The following is a 17,683-nucleotide window of genomic DNA, read 5'->3' on the forward strand; positions in this document are numbered from 1 at the left end:
CTGCCTCTGGGATAAAATCTCAAACTAGGCAGCTAGGACTATGTAAAAGTTTCTCTGGATACTGGAATGTAAGCAATGTAAGCTTTATGGTTTAACCTGTAAATATAACTCATAACAAGAGAAGAGTGGAAGGGTGCAGGGCCCAGAGAGGGAGAAAATGTAGTGATGAGGGGCAGCTGGAGAGACCATAATGCAGATACAAAATTCCTAAATTCCTGATGTTGGGTAAGCATCTTGCCGTGCAATAACAAAGTATGTTCCCTTCTTCAGTTTCCTCTCTACCTATGTGACCCCGGCCCAGCTCTGTCCACACTCATAGCTGCCGAGAGCCTGTCTGGCCCCTGGCTTTCCCATCAGCGCCTGCAGCCCTCAGCCGCTACCTCTGTGCACGTGCAGCAGTGCCTGTCTTCTTGCAAAATCTCCAGAGGGTTTGTGGGAACCTTAGGGGAGAAAAGCAAGGGACGGAGCCCTAACTCAGCTTCCTACTCAGTCAGACCCTTTCCTTGCCCACTTCCCTGTAACTGTCACAAGGGAGCCACTGGGGCATCACCCATGGGGGACAAGATGAGGATCTGCTCCCTGGTCCTCCTGAGTACTCTCTGTCACAGAGCTGCCCACCGCTCTGCCTGGTCTGTGTGCTGGAACCTGGGAGTGGAGCCTGAACCAGATCGATGGATGAGAGGCAGAATGAAGACAGGCAGGGCCTGGCAGAGAATCCAGGTCCCTAAGCTTGAGTCACAGTCCAGGAGAAAAGGGCGGCTGTGATGATCACTTGTCACCAGGTGCCGGTGAGAGCGGCCTGGTGAGAAGAAGAGCGTCTGCCTCTCCAGAGACTTGGGTCCCGGTCTCTGCCTCCTTTGTTCTTTGGCCCGAGATGACGGCTGTGGTGGAGTCAAGGCCAGAGCACCCCAGGCCTCCGGCGTAGAGACGCGATCGCATCGGCCACTTCTGCAAGACATGGGGAAGAGATGAGGGTCATGCTCACTAGCACAGCCCTCGTAGCCCTCGGCACCCCAGACCGGGCCTTCACCAGCCTCCCTCCCCGAGACCCGTCCCCACGACTGCTCCGATGACAGCGGTCCCAGGCTCACCACCACTCATGGCCTCACAAATTCTCCTGACCACCTGAGCCTGGCTGTGAGGCACAGGAGGAGCCGTCTGAGAAAAGCAAGGGCCCCAAGAGGAGCCCCGGATGGTGGGGAGGGAGGCGGGCGGCAGAGCTGGCAGCAGCCAGGGCCTGGGCAGTGGGGAGGGCAGCAGCGTGGGGCAAGGACAGGCTCCTCCTGACACTGAACAGCCCTGACCCTTTCTCTTGCCCAGTCCCGGCCGGGCCCAAGTGCTTGTGGCCCCAGATGTCAGCGCTGCCCCCTCCCCCTAAGCAGGGGACCTCCCAGGATTGTCCCTCCTTCCAGCAGGAGTGCGGCCAGTCCCAGAAAAGGCCAGGTTGACTTGGCTCTGAGGTCTGCCACTTGACAGCCCCCCACTTGGGGGCTGAGGGCCACTGCTGCTGGCTAGCTAACCCACCCCACCCAGCTGCCAGAGTGCTAGACCTAGCCGGGCTCTCATTTGTTCATTCTTCAACATATTTATGCATCACCTGCTTCCTGCGAGGGTCTCACCGTGGCTGCCATCTTACAGCTAAGTAAGCAACTGTGCCACCCGGGGACACTGCACCAGGTGCCACCATTGGCATTTCAGAGTTGCCACATCTGAAATGTCTCAAATTCTTGCATTTTAGTTGTATTTATGTGAAAGAAAAATATCTTAAGTTTCAAGACATTTCAGAACTAGGATGTTGAAGGAAGAAAGATGGTGAAAATTATCCTCCATAGAAATAAAGTTGCTGTCCTCAGAGGGCAAAGATGACCCTTTATAACAGCTACACTCCCAGTCAGCAACTTACAGCGTGCTCTACCCCACCCCCGGGGCCTGAACTGCATTCAGCCACTTAACCTACCTAAGATTCAGTTTCCTCACCTGTAAAGTAATCTTCATTTGGTTCTTTTTCTTTTTTTTTTTTAGTTTTCTTTTTTTTAATCCTCATTTGGTTCTTGTGTGGATTAAAAGATAAAACTGCACTGAAGCATTTAGTCTAGCTCTGGGCATAACTCTAGCCCCCAGATAATGTTAGCTGTTATTGCAATGACGATTATTGTTAATCATACTTCTCCTTCATGATCTCATTTCATACCCTGGAAGCAAAGTCAGACTCATGTTATCTTCCCTTTCCGTATAATAAAACTGAGGTTCAGGAAAGGTAGGTGACAGTGTGGTAAGTGATGCATGCAGGAAGCCCTCCTTCCCCCTTTTCCAGCCCCTGCCACTCCCCCACCCAGCTTGGTTACTTCTAGAGTGATGCTTTCTTAGAGCTTTGTTCTCCAAAGGGGGATCCCTCCTGAGACAGAAGTCCAAAGGACACCAAGGCACTGTACAGTGGCATAGCGCCCCTTGGAATCTAGGAGTCTCCTAGGTGTGTCTTCTTTTCCAGGCCCCAGCCCTGGAAACTACTCCCTTTTCTCCTCTACCACTAAGTGCCCAGGAGTCTTTGGGCCTCTAAGAATTTCCCTCCCCTTGGAGGAACCATATTCTCAAGAAGTCATTTCCAATCATCACTCCCACTGCATCCCATGAGAAACATTGTCATTCCAGTCCCAAGAGCCAGCCTCAGCTCCTCTTCCCATGAGAGAGCAGGAAGCAGCCGGCCCCAGCATCAGCTCTGCCGAGGGCAGGGGGACAAGTCCAGTATCCCCCACCCCAAACCCCCTTCCCCAAGGCCCCGGGCCCGTGACCTACCTTGAGAGGGTGCAAGTAGCGGAGTCCACGCAGGAAGGGTGGCCAGGCGGGGCCAGGCATCTCGTGGCCAAGTGTGCGGGTGAGGTGGGCTATGTAGCTGGTGGCCAGCACCAGCACGTCCAGCTTGGACAGCTTGGTGTCGGGAGGCACGGCAGGCAGAGCGGCCTGCAGGGCCAGGAAGGCCTGGCGCAGGGTCCTCACCCGGCTCCGCTCCCGAGCGGCGTTCTCAGGGCTGGCCTCACTCTGCACAGAGGACCCCATGTGAGTGGGGCTGACCGGACGCCCATTGCCCCGGTCGCTAAGAGCATCCTGGGGCAAGGTCTCCTGCCAGAGTAGTAGCATGCCAAACGACAGGGACCCCAGGGCCTCGTCCCCTCTTTGTCTGCTCTCAGCCTGGCCCCGCTTTACGGCAGAGGAAATGGAGAGAAGACCTCATCTGGGCTCAGAACTGAGTGCTGTACTCTTTCCCACCCTCCACTGTGCCTCCCCCTGGCCCTTGCTGCATCCACACCTAAGTCTGAATCCTGCTTATCAGGATGCCCTGGGCCCACAGGGAGCACACAGCCCTGTCCTGCTCTGTAGGGCTGACCCTAGGCCCAGCCAGGTCCTGAGATGTAGAGGCAACTGTGGTAAAGAGGAAAGGACACCAAAGCGTGCTGGCACTGTCGCTGACTGCTGCTCTGGGACCTTGGGAAACATGTCACTTCTCCGGGCCTCAGTTTCCTTGAGACAAGTGAGTTGGGCCAGCTCTCTGAGCCACACTCTGGTTAAGACCCGCTCTGACTTCCCCAACCGCCCAAGCATGGAGCCTTGAAGCGGAAGTTGGCCAATGTCCCCTCTCTTGGGCAGGACAGTAACCATGAGTGAGGCTCTGCCATCACAGGTGACGTTGCAGCCCCTCCCATGCCTGCCTCTCCCAGCTACCTCTTCAGGTCCCGGCTTTCTTACCCGGCCACGAGCCAGCCTCCTGGCGCCAGCCCCTCGAGGGCTTGGGGCAGCTCTGCTCCATCTTGGGTTGCTCCAGCTGGTCTCTTCCCACAGGTCCTGCCCTGTCCTGCTCAGGCGGCTCCTCTTCCTGTCAGTGCCTGCCAGCGACCTCGGTGTGGCCTTGGCCGGGCTCTTCCCTACTCCTGGCATGGCCAGTGCCCCTCTGGCCTCTCTCTGTGACATGCCACACCCCTGAGGTATGATGCTGCAGCCTCCAGAACCGGAACACAGGGCCTGAGGAAGCCCTTGGGCTCACGCTAGCGGGGCAGGCTGGTCATCCAGACAGCGACGGCTATATCTGAGGAAGCGAGCGCCAACTCAGTCCTGCTCCGCTCCTTGCTCTGGGAAAACCGCCCACCCGGCACAGCCCCCGCGAAAAGCCTCCTGACTGCCTCCCAACCGGCTGAGGGAGGGGGTGCTGGATGCGGGGAGTGGCCAGGCCCTGGGAGGAGGCCCCTGCTGTAGAGGGCAGGAGGACGGTGGGAAGGGAGCTCCCTTCCCGGATCCCGGCCTGACCCTGACTGTGGTCCTGGGATAGACCTGCAGCTTCCGCTTTGGGGCTTAAGTCCATGGAAGGGCCCTGAACTCCCTTCCCTGTGTCAGAAGCCTGGCTGTGCTCATCCCTGAAAGGACCTTTCCTCCCCTTGCCAGTGAAAACGACCTTCCAGCCAGAGGGCGCTACTCCCCATACCCCAAACATGCCTCTTATTTCCACCTCAGTGCTTTTACTTTTCCCTTTTTGTCCCCCTGGAATACCTCCCTCCAGCTGTGCCCCGGGAAAAGCTGCCCATCCTTTGGGTTATGTCCAAAGGATTTGTGAGGATTTCTTCCAACCCCACAGAACCCAGAGCCCACGTCTCCCTGTTTTATTGGTACCCCATTCTATGCACAACCACACCCTGGCTAGCTTCCTAAGAGTTCAGTGTTCTAGATCAGTACATGCCAAGCACTGTGCTAAGTACTTTACATGTATTATCTTATTTCTCAGATCAACGTCTTGAGAAAAAAAGACTCTTACATCATCATTTTGCAGATGGGAACGCTGAGGTATCAGGAGGTGAAATAACTTGCCCGGTGCCAAACATCTAGTAAGTGATGGCGGTGGACGAAAGCCCAGGCAGTCAGTGAGACATGGAAGGCTGCTCCTCACCCTACACCGTTCTGCCTTGGGTGGGTTACTCACATGTCTGTTCCCCTGCTAGGCGCGAGGTCTTTGAAGGCAAGGACCAGGATGTTTACTGAGCTGCATGAGATCCTCCATTCTGCTAGCTAGGAGGAGGCAGGCCGAAGGAATAGCAAGCCTGCCACAGTCGGCCCTGCCTGCCCTCAGGTTACCACCCCTGCCTGCAGCAGAGTCATTGCACGTCCCTTATCCCCCAGTCTTGAACTCCAGAGGAGACAAAATAAGTAAAGGGAAAGTGCAGAGAGGACAGAGGAACAAAGGTGGATGTACAGAGACAGACATTCAGCCAACCAGAGAGAAAGGAAAACAGAAGAGAAGTAAAATTCACTTGAATGTCCATTGATAAGGAAGTGATTAAATAGCTTTTGCTATATCCATTCTGTGGAATGATATGCAGTAATAAGAAGAAGCAGACATCTGTATAGTGACATGGGAAAACTCTCCAAGATGCACAGTGAAGTGAAAAAACCTAGTTGTAGATGACTATGTATAATAAGATCCCAGCCAGGATTTTAAAAGAAGACACCAAAAAACAAAAGCTATAAGTATCAAGGTTTAGGGACTTCCCTGGCGGACTCCCTTCTGCCAGTCCTCCCTTCCAGTTTAGGACTCTGCCATTGACTGCAGGGACACAGGTTTGATCCCTGGCTGGGGAACTAAAATCCCGCATGCCTCATGGCGTGGCCAAAAAAAAGAGTATAAAGGTTTTTGTGCTTATGTGAATATATAGAAAGGAGACTGAAAAGATGCACCCTGAGTTACTTTTTTTTTTTTTTTTAACTCCAGATGCAGAGAATTCGGTGCACACTGTAATTTTTGGTCCACGCAGGGCCTCTTGTTAGCCTTCCTCTCTCCCTCCTTCCCCCCCTCCCTCCCTTCCATCTGTTCCCTTTTATCCTATTCCCTATCATAGGCAGCCATTCCAAGATGTTTAATGTATATTCTTTCGTTTAATGTCTACTTTTTGTGGTGGTTTTAAACTATGTACACAAATTCTTTGACACTCCTCCCTTCAAAAGGTGGAGCATACCAGATGGCTTCGCAGGCAAATTCTATCAAACATTTAGAGAAGAGCTAACACCTATCCTCTCAAACTCTTCCAAAATACAGCAGAGGGAGGAACACTCCAAAACTCATTCTATGAGGCCACCATCACCCTGATACCAAAACCAGACAAGGATGTCACAAAGAGAGAAAACTACAGGCCAATACCTCTGAAGAACATAGATGCAAAAATCCTCAACAAAATACTAGCAAACAGAATCCAACAGCACATTAAAAGGATCATACACCATGATCAAGTGGGGTTTATCCCAGGAATGTAAGGATTCTTCAATATACGCAAATCAATCAATGTGATAAACCATATTAACAAACTGAAGGAGAAAAACCATATGATCATCTCAATAGACGTGGAAAAAGCTTTTGACAAAATTCAACACCCATTTATGATAAAAACCTTCCAGAAAGTAAGCACAGAGGGAACTTACCTCAACATAATAAAGGCCATATATGACAAACCCACAGCCAACATTGTTCTCAATGGTGAAAAACTGAAACCATTTTCTCTAAGATCAGGAACAAGACAAAGTTGTCCACTCTCACCACTATTATTCAACATGGTTTTGGGAGTTTTAGCCACAGCAATCAGAGAAGAAAAAGAAATAAAATGAATCCAAATCGGAAAAGAAGTAGTAAAGCTGTCACTGTTTGCAGATGACATGATACTCTACATAGAGAATCCTAAAGATGCCACCAGAAAACTACTAGAGCTAATCAATGGATTTGGTAAAGTAGCAGGATACAAAATTAATGCACAGAAATCTCTTGCATTCCTATACACTAATGATGAAAAATCTGAAAGAGAAATTACGGAAACACTTCCATTTACCATTGCAACAAAAAGAATAAAATACCTAGGAATGAACCTACCTAAGGAGATAAAAGACCTGTATGCAGAAAACTATACACAGATGAAAGAAATTAAAGATGATACAAACAGATGGAGAGATATACCATGCTCTTGGATTGGAAGAATCAACACTGTGAAAATGACTATGCTACCCAAAGCAATCTACAGATTCAGTGCAATCCCTATCAAACTACTAATGGCATTTTTCACAGAACTAGAACAAAAAATTTCACAATTTGTATGGAAACGCAAAAGACTCCAAATAGCCAAAGCAGTCTTGAGGGAAAAAATCGGAGCAGGAGGAATCAGGCTCCCAGACTTCAGACTATACTACAAAGCTACAGTAATCAAGACAGAATGGTCCTGGCACAAAAACAGAATTATAGACCAATGGAACAGGATAGAAAGCCCAGAGATAAACCCACACACATATGGTCACCTTATTTTTGATAAGGAGGCAAGAATATACAATGGAGAAAAAGACAGCCTCTTCAATAAGTAGTGCTGGGAAAACTGGACAGTTACATGTAAAAGAATGAAATTAGAACACCTCCTAACACCACACACAAAAATAAACTCAAAATGGATTAAAGACCTAAATGTGAGGCCAGACACTATAAAACTCTTAGAGGAAAACATAGGCAGAACACTCTATGACATAAATCACAGCAAGATCCTTTTTGATCCACCTCCTAGAGAAATGGAAATAAAAACAAAAATAAACAAATGGGACCTAATGAAACTTAAAAGCTTTTGCACAGCAAAGGAAACCATAAACAAGATGAAAATACAACCCTCAGAATGGGAGAAAATATTTGCAAATGAAGCAACTGACAAAGAATTAATCTCCAAAACTTACAAGCAGCTCATGCAGCTCAATATCAAAAAAACAAACAACCCAATCCAAAAATGGGCAGAAGACCTAAATAGACATTTCTCCAAAGAAGATATACAGGTTGCCAACAAACACATGAAGGGATGCTCAACATCACTAATCATTAGAGAAATGTAAATCAAAATTACAATGAGGTATCACCTCACACCAGTCAGAATGGCCATCATCAAAAAATTTACAAACAATGAATGCTGGAGAGGGTGTGGAGAAAAGGGAACACTCTTGCACTGTTGGTGGGAATGTAAATTGATAGAGCCACTATGGAGAACAGTATGGAGGTTCCTTAAAAAACTAAAAATAGAACTACCATATGACCCAGCAATCCCACTACTGGGCATATACCCTGAGAAAACCATAATTCAAAAAGAGTCATGTACCACAATGTTCATTGCAGCTCTATTTACAATAGCCAGGACATGGAAGCAACCTAAGTGTCCATCGATAGATGAATGCATAAAGAAGATGTGGCACATATATACAATGGCATATTACTCAGCCATAAAAAGAAACGAAATTGAGTTATTTGTAGTCAGGTGGATGGACCTAGAGTCTGTCGTGCAGAATGAAGTAAGTCAGAAAGAGGAAAACAAATACAGTATGCTAACACATATATATGGAATCTAAAAAAAGAAAAAAGAAAAAAATGAAGAACCTAGGGGCAGGACAGGAATAAAGACGCAGACGTAGAGAATGGATTTGAGGGCACAGGGAGGGGGAAGGGTAAGCTGGGACGAAGTGAGGGAGTGGCATGGACATATGTACACTACCAAATGTAAAATAGATAGCTAGTGGGGAGCAGCTGCATAGCACAGCGAGATCAGCTCGGTGCTTTGTGACCACCTTGATGGGTGGGATAGGGAAGGTGGGAGGAAGACGCAAGAGGGAGGAGATATGGGGATATACGTATATGTATAGCTGATTCACTTTGTTTTAAAGCAGAAACTAACACCATTGTAAAGCAATTATACCCCAATAAAAATTAAAAAAAAAAAAAAGGTGGAGCATAATCCTCCCCGTGAGTGTGGGCTGGACGTAGGGACTTGCTTCTAACAGGTAGCATGTGGCAGAAATGTCAGTGCGTTACTTGAGAAACTAGGTTATAAAAGACACTGCAGCTTCCTCCTTGCTCTCTCTGGGATCTCTCCCTCTGGGGGAAGCCAGCTGTTAAGTCATGAAGATACTCAAGTAGCCCTGAGGAGGGGCCCAAGTGGTGAGGAACTCAAGCTTATCAACCACACCAGCACTAACTAGCAACCATGTGTGTATGTGTACCACCTCAAAAATGGACCTTCCAGCAGCAGTTCAGCCTTTAGATGACTGCAGTCCTGACCAACAGTTTGCGTGCAACCCATGAGAGGCCCTGAGCCAGAGTCAACCAGCTAAGCTGCTCTAACCTGTAGAATTCCTGACCCACAGAAGCCATGTGAGATAATACATGCTGATTGCTGTTTAAGTTTGGGGGTAATCTGGTAAGCAGCCATAGATAACTAATGCAATGTATGTCGTTGAACCATGTGCATTGTTGCGTGAATGGATTTAAAAATCATTAAAATGATAATGCATTTATATTGCAAATATATAATACAATACTACTTATGTCTCAGATCACATTGTTACTTCTTCCATTCCATCCTATGTTTTTAAGTCCTTTGCTTCTAATTTGCTGCAGGATACTCCACAGTGTGCACCCATCACATTTTGACCACCCAGAGCCCCAGGGATGGACATCCAGGTTGTTTCCAACTCCTTATCGCCCCAAACAATGCTGTCATGAATACCATCGCATATCTCCTTATGGATTCATGTCAGATTTTTAAAAACACACGTCCAGGAGCAGAATGCTGGGTACTCCCAGAGTGCCACCCAGAATGGCCACAGTGTCTGCACATCCAGCAGCACTGCATGTGCCCTAGAGCCCCACATCTTCACCACTACCTAGTATTAACCAGATTCCTAGTTTTACAGTTGAATAGCTGTAAAGGGCCATCTTATTTATAAGGGCTGTTTTAAATTGTCCTTATCTGACAACTGATGAATTCGAGCATCCCTTGTGTATGGAGCTTGGTAGAGATTCTGTTGTTTTCTCCATATTGGGATACTGTTTTCCCAACATCATCTATGAAACAGTGCCTCCTCTCCCTGTTTTGTTGCAGCTCCCACTTTACCACATACTAAGTTCCCGTATTTATATATAGGTCAATTTCTGAGCTCTCTGCTCTGTTCTACTGATCTTTTCGTCTGTGGTTGAGCCAACATCACACTGCTTTATGATTATGACTGTAGCATGTCTTAATACTTGGTGAGATAAAACTCCTCTCTTAATGTTTATTTTTTCCAAGGTTGACTTAGTTATTTCTGGACCCTTATTTTTCTATATAGATTTTAGAGAAAGTTTGCTGAGTTTCTAAATAATTCAACTGAAATTCTGATTGGGATTTCATTGAATCCATGGGTTAATTTGTGGAGGATTGTCATCTTTATACTTTGAAGTCAATCCTTCCAAAAACATGAAATATCTCTCATTTTATTTCAAACATCTTCTATATCCTTTATTAATTTTGTAGTTTACTCCACAAATGTCTGTGTATTCTTTTTTCTTTAATTTTATTGATGTATTGATTCAATAACAATTGATTCATTGTTGAGTTACAATGTCGTGTTAGTTTGGGTTGTACAGCAAAGTGATTCAGTTATACATATATATATATAACTATTCTTTTTCAGATTCTTTTCCATTATAAGTTATTACAAGATATTGAATACAGCTCCCTGTGCTATACAGTAGGTCCTTGTTGTTTATCTATTTTACATATAGCAGTGTGTATCCGTTATTCCCCAACTCCTAATTTATCTCTCCCTCCTTTTTCTGCTCTGGTACATAAGATTGTTTTCTATGTCTGTGAATCAATTTCTGTTTTGTAAATAAGTTCATTTGTATCATTTTTTAGATTCCACATATAAGTGATATCACGTGATATTTGTTTTTCTCTGTCTGACTTACTTCACTTGGTATGATCATCTGTGTATTCTTGCTTAAGTGAAATAGTTTTGTTCAACTAAGTAGTTCATAGTTTTTGTTGCTTTTGAGAATGCTCTTATTCTTATTATATTTTCTAGCTGATTATGGCTGCTATACAGAAATATTATTACATTTTAAAAGTTTATCCTGAATCCAGCAACCTTGCTGAGCTTTCTTATTGGTCTTAATACTTTGTTGATTCCACTGGTTTTTCTAAGCAGATAAAATAATGACAATTTTATCTCTTCCTTTCCAATCTTTATACTTGTTTTTTCATCATTCCTTAGAGGATCGACAAGTGCTTCCAATACTGTTAACCAGAAATAGTGACAGTGGGACTTTCCTGGTGGTGCAGTGGTTAAGAATCTGCCTGCCGGGCTTCCCTGGTGGCGCAGTGGTTGAGAGTCCGCCTGCCGATGCAGGGGACGCGGGTTCGTGCCCCGGTCCGGGAAGACCCCACATGCCGTGGAGCGTCTGGGCCCGTGAGCCATGGCCGCTGAGCCTGCGCATCCGGAGCCTGTGCTCCGCAACGGGAGAGGCCACAACAGTGAGAAGCCCGCATACCGCAAAAAAAAAAAAAAAAAAAAAAAAAAAAAAAGAATCTGCCTGCCAATGCAGGGGACACGGGTTTGAGCCCAGGTCAGGGAAGATCCCACATGCTGCAGAGCAACTAAGCCCGTGAGCCACAACTACTGAGCCTGTGCGCCACAGCTACTGAACCCCACGTGCCTAGAGCCCTTGCTCCGCAACAAGAGAAGCCACCACAATGAGAAGCCCGCGCTCCGCAACGAAGAGTAGCCCTTGCTCACCGCGACTAGAGGAAGCCCGCGTGCAGCAAGGAAGACCCAACACAGCCAAAAATAAAAAAGAAATAAATTTTAAAAAATAGTGATAGTGGACACCCTTTTCTTCTCCTAATCTTAAGTAGAATGTATCTATATTTCTTCATTAGACGTAATATTTGCTGTAGGTTTTTGACATATGACATTTACCAAGTTAGGGAAGTACTCCCCTATTCCTCGTTTGCTAAGAGGTTTTTAAAATCATCAGTAAGTGTAGGTCTTTATCAAATCCTTTTCCTGCATAATCATGAATTAATCGTGATTTTTCTCCCTCAGCTTATTAATATGCTAAATGATGTCATTAGATTTTCTGATGATAAATCTTCCTTGAGTTCCTGTGAAAAAATCCCACCTGCATGTGATTCATTTTTTAAAAATACACTGTCTGACTCATTTAGTAAATACATTACTTAGAATTTTTACAACTACTTCATAAGTGAAATGAGATTATAATTTTCTTTTCTTTAATTATCATTATTTGCATTTAGAGTCAAGGTTACACTAAACTCATACAATGCAACCTCATACAACCTCACTTTTTCTATTTTCATTTTTTTAATTTTAAAAATTGAGACATAGTTGATTTATAATATATTATTGTTTATAATATAATATATTATAAATATTTATAATATTTAAATTAATATTTATATCAAAGATAAATTATTGAATAATTTATAATATAAATTATTCACATGTACAACATAGTGATTTAAAATTTTTATAGCTTATACTCCATTTATAGTTATTATAAAATATTGGCTATATTTCTTTTTCTATTTTCTAAAACAACTTTTTATATAAGATGTAAATTAACTTTTCCTTGAAAGTCTGGTAAAACTTACTTGTAAAACCACTGGGCCTGGGTGTTTTCTTAGGTAAAGAGGTGAAGAAATTTTAACTTTCATCTCAATTTTAGTTTCTTATTGATTGGTTTAAGTTCCTTATTTCTTCTTATAAATATCTGGTATTTTATATTTTTCTATGAATTTATCCATTTCATCTAGGAATTCCAACACTTTAATGTACAGAATGCTCTTAGAAATAGGTCATCAAGGAAACGAGAAAAACCAAAAATCCTATACAGCAAGAATTTTCTTTCAAAAATCTGGGCAGTTCTCTTGGAAGAGAACAGTGCAGAGCTCTGAGAATGGCCAGGCAGTTCGCATGTCTAAAAGCAACACTTGGCTCAAAATGGACAAGGCCTTGGGCCTCTGGGAAAACCCAAATTTCAAATGACTCCAACAGGCTGACCATTCTGTGGCAGGACTCGCAGGATGAGACTGACAAGAAACATCTCCAAGCTCTGCCTGAGACAGCCACACCTTCTAAGGGGCATAAGAACCCTGCCTTGTACTTGAACTTTTCTGCTGTTGAAACTCAGAATCATAAGAAACTATTGTGGCAATCCTCTTGGGGGTCAAAGATCATTCTAATCTTGACAGACTTGTTCACCATGCCCTCAAGAGAGAAGAATGGCATTTGGATGGAAAGAGCAAAAACTGCATACTTTTCAGACATAACAGAACTGTCTTTTTTATTCCCATATACATGTAGCTACTCCGAAGTTATCAGACGCCAACTTCAAGTGATGAGCTAAGAGTCAGGTGATGAGCTAAGAGTCTTCCATCCCAAGGCCCTCAGACCAGTTTTGAAAAGTCACCCACAGAAAACACCACCGTGAGGGGACAAATTGGGCATTCCAGAGTTTCTTGCATTCTAACCATCTGTGAGATGAGAAGTGGCTCATAGAATGAGTGGCAAGTATTTTTAGGCTTTCAGTTCAATATTGTCTTTCTCAGAATGCATTCAGTTTTTGTTAAGGTAGGCCTCTCCGGAAGCTTCCATTCAGAGCCCATCTGAAATGTAATCAGGTCAATGCCAAAGCCAGACTTCTAGGGGAACACATGGAAGCCCTTGCCAGATGGTAAATGGGTATGATCGCTTTCCTTCTGTAGGAACTTACCTATCAGGGAAGGAGGGCAATCTGGCTCCAACTTTTCTGAGCCAGGACACAGAGTAGGAAGGAAGAAAAAGATAAATCCACACTTGCAGCCACGTGGAAAGAGATCTTCTTGTGCCCAAGTGCATTCCCAGAGTTAGGTGACCTGGACACCCTCAGGGAGCTCCTCTACCTACATGCTCAGTCCTCAGGAGTGCAAAGTCATGGCCAGTTTAACCTGGGACTTCTCGGACTTTCACCTCAGGGTGGCATCCTCAGCAGGGATGCTAGAGTAGAAAGGAAAACTTACACAGTGAAAGACAGTGCCCACAAAGCCCCAGGTGGTGAACCCAGACAGGGTAAGACTGATGTACAGGGGCGGTGCTTCCCAGGCCAAAGGGTACAGGGGCCATTTCTAGTGCTCTAACATCTTGCACAAGTCTCCTACCAGGCAGCAGAGCAGGCAGGCTGGGCCTCAGCAACCTTATCTTGAAGGCAGCTACGGTTCTGAGTGCTGAGACTCATCTATAGGGCACAGCAAAGGTTCATGCTGTGCCTGGCTATCTCTGCTGCTACGGGACCACCTGCATGCATGTGTGTGGACAGCCGTGTGAAGTACAACTTTGTCCCAGTCTTGGGCTTCATCCCCGGCAGCCAGGCCATGGATATAGCAGGGCAGGTTCTGCCACATTAGTCCAAGTGGGCTTCATGGAGAACACAGGCAGCAGATGGGTGAAGGCAGAGCTTCTGTCATGCGTTCTCCTTTGAAGTTGGTCTGGGATATCTATTTCTTGAGTAGGACATAGGTAGGGTCCCAGGAACTGGTCTAACTAATGGAAGTTGGGCCTTGTGGCTCCTTGGCCTCTAGTACTAATGACAAATTCTCTTCCTCCTGGGTTTTGTTTCAGCGCACCATCAGCCCCCACTATTTCAGGTGAAAGAAGAAGCCCCTGCATGGTTCCATGGGTGTTGGCTCTGTCCACAGAGATGTGGAGAGGAAGTGGATGTAGGGTAGGATCATCTTCAACCTAGAACTTGAGCTCCATCTCCCAGGAGTTGTCATCTACACCTGGAACAATGACCTCTTGGATACTGTTTGAGGTCCATTTGAAAAAGAAGTACTTGGTAAGCTCAGGATCCATCTGAGTGACCATGGGGCCCGTGGGAGGGGACAAGAAGAGCAGGCTTCTCCCTCTCCTTTTGGAACAGTCACTCATGCTTCTCCTTTCTTCTAGTGCCTCTAGTGCTATAGGAATGCCCTGGAAATGTCACTACTTCCAACCCCAGATGGAAGCCCCCTTTTATTATTTTTCAATCTCCATTATGTCTCTAGATATTTTCCCTTTTTTTGTTCTGTATTTTATTTGCACCCATCTGTTTTTTTGTCCTTGATCAGTGTTGCCAGAAATATGCCTAGATTATTAGCCTTTGTTTTTTTTTAATATTCTGCAGCTTTAAAAATTATTTATTTATTAAAAATTATGATAAAAATGTACCATTTTTAAGTATACAGTTCAGTGGCATTAAGTATATTCACATTGCTGTGCAAACATCACTGCCATCCATCCACAGACCATTTTTCTTATTGCAAAACCGAAATTCCATACTTGTTAAACAATAGCTCCCTATTTCCCCTACCCCAGCACCCCTGAACTTTCTGTCTCTTAGAAAGTACTTAGAATTTGGCTATTCTAAGTACTTCCTATGAGTAAAATCATACAGTATTTGTCATTTTTTGTGAAATGATATTCCATTGTATGTATTTATCACATTTGGTTTATCTGTTCATCAGTCGATTGGTTATTTGGGTAATTTCCACCTTTGGGCTCCTGTGAATAATGCTGCTATGAACATTAGTTGTACAAATATCTCTCTGAGGTCCTGCTTTTGATTTTTTCAGGTATATACCCAGAAATGAATTTGCTGGATCATACGATAATTCTATTTTTAATTTTTCAGGGAACTGCTATACTGTTTTTCATAGTAACTACACCACTTTACATTACGACCAGCAGTGCACAAGAGTTCCAATTTCTCCACATCCTCTGCAACACTTATCGTTTTCTGTCTTGTTTTTGTTTTATAATTGCCATCCTAATGAGTGTGAATCCCTATTCTTTTAAAGTCTCCATTTCACTAATTTTTAGCCTTATCATTTTTATTTTCTTCCTTCTCATTTCTTCAATTTTGCCCTAATGTTCATTTTCCAACTTCTGGAGAAGAAAGCTGGGTTGTGTGATTTGCTAAATGATAAGAGGAACAACAGAACAAGAAAACTTAATCATTATAAACATATTTTTGCACCTATTAACACAGCCTCAAAAATCCATCAACCAACAGCTAACAGAAATGTGAGAAGAAACATATAAATCAACAATTAATAGTTTATTTTAACACACCTCTTTCAGAAACTGATAGATTAAACAGAGATACATAAGCAGAGATACTGAATTATAATTAATAAACTCAAATATTATATATATACAAAAGTAGAGGACAAACAGTGGACATCCCTGGAGAGAGTAAAAATAGGAAGAGTGTCAAGGACAACTTTTAAATTTTACTCTGTATACGTATGTATTGTTAGGATTTTGTATAATGAATTTATTTGTGCATTATTTGTATACTTCAAAGAACAAGAAGAGTTAAAAGGCAAAAAAGCAATAATGGTTCAACTGGCTGGCTCACATTTTTCCACCACAACACTCTGTCAAAACCTTGATGAAATCAATATACATGGGGATTATTATAATTCCTTTGAAAACTCATTTACAAAGTAGGAAGTAAGAGTAATGTGGGAAATTTTATGTGGTAAGTACTTACGGGCTATATTTAGATACAAACAAGCACTTGAGGATAAGGCAAATTGCACTGCTGAACTGCAAAAGCAACTCACAGTGGGTCAGAACACAGGTGTGCACATTTCAATTCCCATCTAGCAAGTCTTCATAGTAGCAAGTTTGAGAGAATGTGCCCATCAACTTTGGAAGAGTAAGAAAAGAAGAGTCACAGAGACAAACCTGATAATACTCCTCCCAGCATTGGTCAGAAAAGATAGAGCTTTACCCAACAGACTTTGAGTATTTCTATTGAGATGCATGAAACTAACCTCTTAGCTTCGTGCTATCAGGCAATCAATTTATTAGTTTGCCCCAACTTTCCTTGTTCTGAAACAAGCATTTCTGACCCCGAGGCAGTTCTGTCTACATGATTTGAGAATATTGGTGATGTTGAAAGCAGTAAGTCAATCCCTGCAACTATGATTTCTCATGATAAATCAATTTAATAGACTATAGAGAGAGAATATGCTAATTATTTCCTGTCCGTGTGAGCTACATTTTTAGGGTTATTTTTTTTAATATATATATATATTTAAATATATATTTATTTGGCTGTATCGGGTCTTAGTTGCTGCACGCAGGCTTTTCGTTGCAGTGCACAGGCTTCTCTCTAGTCGTGGCGTGCAGACTCTCTAGCTGTGGTGCGCGGGCTCTCTAGTTGCAGTGCGCGGGCTTGGTAGTTGTGGCACACGGGCTTAGTTGCCCCGCGGCATGTGGGATCTTAGTTCCCCGACCAGGGATGGAACCCAAGTCCCCTGCATCGGAAGGCGGATTCTTAACCACCGGACCACCAGGGAAGTCCCTAGGGTAAATTTATAAATTGGCATTCTGGCACTTATCTCAGGCTGTGTGTTTTAGTTGGCATGGTCAGAGCACACTTCTTATCCTAGAAAGTGAAAGGTTAGATATAACTGCCTTCCCTGATGACACGATATATATGCCACTTCCGGACGGCTGTATGTTCTCTACAAATTGTTTTACTTGAACCCACTCTGGCCACTGTGATCATCCATTTCCTTTCTAAGAGCTTATATACATTCTGTCAATAATTCAGCTTAAAATTTTCCTGGCAAGCAACTAGAAGCTGACTGATTTGAGATTCTAGAATTTATCGTTTTTCCCTTTTTGAGTATTTACCTATCTCTGTTTTCTGACACCTCTCTCATAATCATGATTTCTCCAAGAATACTCAGGTAGTTCTGTAAGCAGCCCCTTCCTTCCACTTCCTACCATACAATAATGTAGGGCCCAAACAGAAAAGAAAGGAAAA

General features: G+C 44.3%; 1 protein-coding gene across 1 annotated transcript; it reads right to left on the reverse strand.

The window, feature by feature from the left end:
* Nucleotides 1-550: 550 nt before the first annotated feature.
* Nucleotides 551-4,705, reverse strand: TCF23 (transcription factor 23). The gene is made up of 3 exons (XM_022573850.2): nucleotides 3,742-4,705; nucleotides 2,794-3,036; nucleotides 551-948 (listed from the first exon to the last, which is right to left on the reverse strand). Exons 1-3 carry the CDS (start codon nucleotides 3,961-3,963, stop codon nucleotides 769-771), a joined length of 645 nt encoding a protein of 214 aa, XP_022429558.2. The 5' UTR covers nucleotides 3,964-4,705; the 3' UTR covers nucleotides 551-768.
* Nucleotides 4,706-17,683: the final 12,978 nt, after the last annotated feature.

The sequence above is a fragment of the Delphinapterus leucas genome, chromosome 13 (assembly GCF_059928025.1).
Source record: "Delphinapterus leucas isolate spDelLeu-1000000601 "Yukka" chromosome 13, BTC_Dleu_Yukka2, whole genome shotgun sequence".
In the NCBI taxonomy this organism is placed as follows: Eukaryota; Metazoa; Chordata; class Mammalia; order Artiodactyla; family Monodontidae; genus Delphinapterus; species Delphinapterus leucas.

Bases quoted from the DNA above. Each gene is read 5' to 3' on its own strand.
- TCF23 (XM_022573850.2), bottom strand. From the start codon at position 3,963: ATGTCACAGAGAGAGGCCAGAGGGGCACTGGCCATGCCAGGAGTAGGG. The intron at 3,037-3,741 runs GTAAGAAAGCCG...TCCTCTGTGCAG, and splicing joins GGAGGCTGGCTCGTGGCCGG to AGTGAGGCCAGCCCTGAGAA. The intron at 949-2,793 runs GTAGGTCACGGG...CATGTCTTGCAG, and splicing joins GCTACTTGCACCCTCTCAAG to AAGTGGCCGATGCGATCGCG.